At 42.2% G+C, this 6,010-nt stretch overlaps 1 protein-coding gene across 1 annotated transcript in view; it reads right to left on the bottom strand.

Moving 5' to 3' along the window:
- Positions 1-328: 328 nt before the first annotated feature.
- Positions 329-6,010, bottom strand: part of LOC146002846 (octopamine receptor beta-1R-like) — a 452,153-nt gene continuing 446,471 nt past the window's right edge. Inside the window, exon 2 of the mRNA XM_083140827.1 lies at positions 329-2,342. Within this exon, the coding sequence (XP_082996953.1) occupies positions 1,802-2,342 (541 nt within the window). The 3' untranslated portion in view covers positions 329-1,801. The remainder of the gene's footprint in view (positions 2,343-6,010) is intronic.

Raw genomic sequence — 6,010 nt, 5'->3', positions numbered from 1 at the left:
CTTTAGATTTTTTCTATGGAGTTATGTGAAAGACAATGTCTACAGAACTCCTGCATCCGATCTTGCAACTCTGCAACAACGGATAACCCAAGTCATCACATCAATCCCTCCTTTGATGTTGGCTAATGCATGGCGAAAAGTTGAATTTCGACTAGATGTACTCCGTGCTACCAAGGGTGCTCACGTGGAGATTTATTGATTTCTTTCCTATTGCCAATAAAACTTGAATAGTTTCCGAACATTTTGGTACCATTTTTTCATGTCTATGTTGCATATAGCGGATACATTTAATTTTTGTTTTCATACAAAGACTTCTCGGACACCCGGTACATTTGCTCCCCAATAAATAAGAAATATGAGAACTTGTCTATATATAGACTACGCGGAAAATACCCCTTTCTCCAAATATAAATTCTTTCCCTGTCGTGAGTTGCATGTTGAAACAGATGGCTGAAAGAAGTGGTTTCTATGGTGAAGGCATCGAATATGAGGTAAACGCAATCCAATAGCGTTCTGGAGTGGAGTTCTGAATACGAAATTTAATCATCTGTGAAATTGCAATGCATAAGAATTGTGCCAATATAGATTAAGGATTCAATGACAAGTGTCCACCCAATAGATCGCCCTAAAACAGAGAAAGTACATTATATATTCTATGCTTCATTTCCCTTCCATTCGTTTCATTACTGTTTCTTTTCTTCTTTTTTCTTCCTTCCTTTTCAATTCCATTATTTTCATTTTTCTTTTTATTTGTTCTTTTCCTCCTCGCTGTCTTTTCCTATTCGTTTCATGTCCACGCGTTTTGTTAGAAGTTAAAAGCGTGTTCAATGTTTGATTTTAGTTCACTTTATGCTCAGACAGGCTAATCGGGAATGAACCTACAGTTTAAAGTGGAATCTGGACTACTGGGCAATATGCCTCCACCGGGGATCGAACCAAGGATCAAATTAGGGCCATACATATCAGATTTGGTCTCCTTTAGAGCACTATAACAGTATGTTTTAATAACATAGCCAATTATACACTATTTCTAGAACAATAATTCTAATTTTTGTTATGAATTCTGTGAAGACGTAAAGGATTTCTCTCCCTTAAGAACTACCGCTACTCTCATCTTCAGCGAGAGTTATATCATCTTTTCAAAGCTTAGACTCTTTGATTTCACCTTATCCAGACAGAATGTCTCAATCATTATCCGTCATTCTTAATCTAGAAGATACAACATCGCTTTTTAAAATCTGAATTGTACTTTTGGGTGTCTTGTTTGGTATTACAAAACAGGGAAGTTACGAAAGAAGAAGGATTGTTAAAATATAATTTTGAACTTTCATTACAGAGGCTACAAAGATGCATTCTTTATAAAAGTTAAAGCAAGGCTTACATTTATCAACATTTGTACTGGCAGCTAACTAGAACTGTTTTCTGTGCCATTAGGATTCATATTCACGCTACACTTAGCGTTGAGAAGTGTTCTAGAACGAGAAACCCGAGTTAATATGCTTCACTCCAGTCAGCGAGCCTGTTATCGTCACTACGCGTCGGCGGGAAGGTAATGCATTGGTTCAGAGTTGAGACGACGTCAGCAACGTGTTGCGAATCCATGCCGTGAATGGTTACTCTGGACAGCGTGACTCGCTTTCAAGCTGCTGATGGGAACCGTAAGGAGTTTGGTATTTGAAACCACGCTCAGCACTATGGGCGAAAGCAGCTGCAGAAAAGATTCCTCTGCTCGCAGCATTTACAGAATTTGTTGACTCGACTGCGAACGTTGGAACTGCACGGTGCAGTAGTCTTTCTCCTGTCATATGATGGCTTCTTGTACATTCGTATCAGCGTCGCTCACGTTCTGAGACCGTGGGTTCATCTGTATGTCGGAGGATATGGTGCTGTCCCTGTGCACTTTGATGCACCTACAACAGGAGAAGCAACCTTGCAATGTCTTTTTGAAAGCTGCCCGAAACTCACGATTGAAGTACGCGTAAATTATAGGATTGAGAGCGGAGTTGAAGTAGCCTATCCAAAACAGTACGGCGACTACTATTGGCGGGCAGGGGCAAGCGTCACCACACAAAGACACCGACACGTACCACAAGAAGAACGGTAGCCAGCAGAGGAGAAATGCGCTCATGATGATCCCGAGGGTGCGGGCAGCTTTCCTCTCCCTCTTCATCTTGCTCGCTATTGGCTGCATCTGGTCGTCCGTTGCCGATGAGTTTCGACCCCCGGGACTACCCTTCCGACTTCCGATTTCCTCGCCCTGGACCCCGTTGGGCAGCTGGATTCCGGCGCTGATCCCATTGATCTGGAGATGTTTGTTGAGCAGGGCGGCAGCAACTTTGCTCCTGGAATGACACAGAAAAATGGACAACAGTGAGAAAAGAGACTGATTTTACACAGAAAAGGTGGCGAGTTTGAACATTTCAACTTTTATGACAACATAAAATATCAGAATGCAATAAAAATCCTAGAAAGTAACACGAAAGGGTAAACAGGCTCCTAAAATGGTTATAGAGAAGCGCATCTCAACCTTTGTGAGACCGCGGCCTAGTCAATTCGTTTCTTAAAAGTCGATACCCCCAATCACAATAATTGTACTTGTAAATAGCTTTTTCTTCAACTTCATACAGTATGTAATATGGACACTTGAAATGTATTAGTATTAATAAATAAATTATGGCGTAATCATAGAGAATATTGGTTCAATTGTGTCTAGCCTTGTTGCCAAACATAAAATTTGGTTTAAAATACAGGATGATTATAAAGTCACTACACATTTCTGCATAAATAGGATTTATTGCACAAATACAAACAACATGCAGTACAACACAGTAGGACACAACATCAGTATAACTAAATGTGACCACCCCTCAAGTCTAGGCACAGATGCCAACAATCCACCACAGCCCGAAACACCTTCTCTAAAATAGCTGGTGTAATCTCAGCAACTGCAGCCGTAATGCGCAGTTTCAACTGGGCAACGCTGTGGATTTCACCTCGTACACCTTAGACTTGATAAACCCCCGAATGAAATAGTCTAAGAGGGTCAGGTCGAGGGAGAGGGAGCAACTCGCCGTTGCGAGGCACAATCAATCCATCTACCAGGGAAAACTTGGCTTAGATGATCACGAACGATGATGATACAACGGGATGATAAACCATCCTGTTGGTACACAGTAAGGAGCTTGGTGTTCCCCAATCCACCGTGCAATGAGCCACAGTTGGTAGATGATGGGATTGTGGATACGGAGTCTCCTGGTAGATGCTGTGGGTCTACGTGATCGCCTCCTGTACACTTTGCACAATTTGTGGTGTTATTGATGGCCTACCGAGACGTTCTTCATCCACAACACTACCAGTTCACTTGAATTTGTTGACCAGATTCTTGACAGCTACCCTGGGGGGCCTGGTTTTCTGAATTCCCGAGTGAAGTCCATCCGCATCTGTTCATACGTCATTCCACGCAGACGAGCAAAAACAACAGTTGTTATTTCTTCTACTGCTAGCATTGCTTCACATAACTTGGAAGAAAAATGTATTTTGTCAATATACCACTAAAATGTATAGAGACTTTATAATCACCCTGTAATTGAGAACGACTGGATCTAATGGAATCTTTTAGTTTCCTCTGGCCAATATCATTCAATTAATATGGATAATTATATTTTTAATTGGCATGATCCGAAAAAGTCCAATTAATCACAAAATTTACACTTCAGTATATTTGTTAATGGAAATTGCTTCGGAAACTAAATTAATTGTGGTGCCCATCCGTCAACATCTAAATTTAGAGCCGAGAAGATACCCACCCCCAGTTAGATCGTATGAACGCTCACCACCACTATCACGAAAGATTTTCCTGTTTTCGTTGTGGAAACCTGAACGAAAAGGCCGTAGGCCGGGAGGGCACACCCAAAAGGCTGCGTGCGCTTGTGGTTAAAAATGTATATCCATGGCGATGTTGCCACGTTGTGTCCACTGTTTTTGCCTTTCAAGGGACCCCACCCCGAATGTGGAAGACGGGTTTCTTTTTCAACATGAATGCATATTTGCGTAATAATCTTATTTCTATATGCTAACCTAACCTAACAAAACATGAAATTTTTGTTATAATAAACATGTGTAATACTTCTTGATATTTGACTTTTTATGCAATTTAATGATCCTCTACACAGGCCAGCCATTACACAATGATAAATGTGGCAACGCAGCATTGGATGTTGTGAGCTCGTGACACCGTTCATATACCACGAGCGAACACTTTAACATTTTTGTGCGCTATACTGCAAGACGCCTTAGAATGAGCATTTCGCGGCCTAACAGCAGACACCGCTTGCACACTGTTGCCGATACTCTCGTGTCGTCTGCTCCTCAGCCGAACAAACAGGCCGAGATAGTAACAGGCAGAGGTGACTCACTTTCCAGAAGGGTGCAGCGAGCTGTGGCCACCGGGCTCGCTCATTTGCGGACCTGATTGGTTCTCGCAGACACACCCCCATATTGTCGTCTGCTGCAAGCCCGCGAAGCGATCTTTTTAAGGCCTCATGGAGTATAGTGGACTGCACCCAACGAAAGGCCATCTTTCCAGGTGCATGCCATCTCGGGCAGCAAGTCGCAATCTTCAGGAGAACATCTCGCGGCCCGGTACAACTGATGCCAGAGTCCGGTACCGAACCACTGCCCGGCGGTTAGAAGGAAGATATGGCCGGTTAGGAACACAAAAAATAAACGATGAAGAGACATTTGTATGTACGCTAAAATCAGTACCGGCTAATACGCGCTACCATGCTACAACACGTTAATCAGTTTCTTGAAATGGAAAGGAGACAAATTTCATAGATTAAAGATGTTCGCTGACGTGAAATGAAACTTCTCACGTTAATAGGCTTAAAATTTCCCAGCGCGGTGGGGCATCCCCTATTGGCGTATCGGAAACTTCGTCGCCTTGTACGTACTCAAGGGATCCAGGGGTCGGTGAAGGCACATAGTGGTTCGGATCTCACTTTAAACTGTAGATCCAGTTCCGATCTGTGCATATAGTGATCCCGGGTATCGAATCTGGAACCCCTTGAATACAAAGGTCACATTATCACCACGTCATCGTGAAGGCAAAGAAGAGGAAAATGTAACAATGAGTCGGAGAAGAACTTGGAAACATATTGTTTGATTTAGGTGGTTTGATTCATATGGCTTCTCTGCAACTTTCCTCGACCAGAGCCCTGCATAATGGACCGGTTTAGCTTACTACGTCCGCCTGCTGGCCGAGCCAAGACTTCCTGTAAGACCTGTCTGCCTGAATTTTGAAGCAACAAGCATCGAAAGCCCACGGGTAACTGACAGGCCTAGCAAACTTCCAAAACCCAGCTCGCATATCTACATCGAACGCTCATTCCAGTTCTGCACAGTCTCTAGGCACAGGAGTCATGCAGTCACTGTTGCCAACTAATAGATTCTGAACTGTTCAAGCAGCACTTGAAATGTTCCTCACGTTTTATCAATTTGAAATTGTAGGCATCTTCCGTGGAAGAAAGCATTTGCATTACTGACACCTGTAACGGAGTACGAAGCAAGTTTTGCAAGAAGTGCCATCGTAAATACATTTTTTGGACCATAATGAGACTGGTGGTTATTCTACGACTTTGAAAAAGTGGTTCTGATCCCGATTATCCTTACTGAGCATAAAGTGGACATAAAAAACCAAATCAATAACAGTTTGCACATTGTCATCTATTTCAACAAATCATCGTTCGCTGGTGTTGTTGCGAGTTATATAGTTCTACAGACCGCAATGTTAGTAACACTATATAAAATAATTGTTTGCTAGTATCGTGAGACGGGTGCAAATAGCCAGCAGTGCTAGGCATAACATTTTAACAAACAAGCAACGGGAAATTTACGATTTAAGGATCAGAAAACTGACATATATTTTAAGACCCTCAAAACAAATTTGGAGAATATGTGGTAGTTGGTTTGACATAATAATGAAACTAATTTGAGATGTTAAATATCTTAC

This window comes from Lepisma saccharinum, chromosome 19 (genome assembly GCF_977018435.1).
Source record: "Lepisma saccharinum chromosome 19, izLepSacc3.1, whole genome shotgun sequence".
NCBI classification, from domain to species: Eukaryota; Metazoa; Arthropoda; class Insecta; order Zygentoma; family Lepismatidae; genus Lepisma; species Lepisma saccharinum.
The sequence above is the reverse complement of the archived record's forward strand: the minus strand, read 5'-3'. Positions and strand labels throughout refer to the sequence as shown.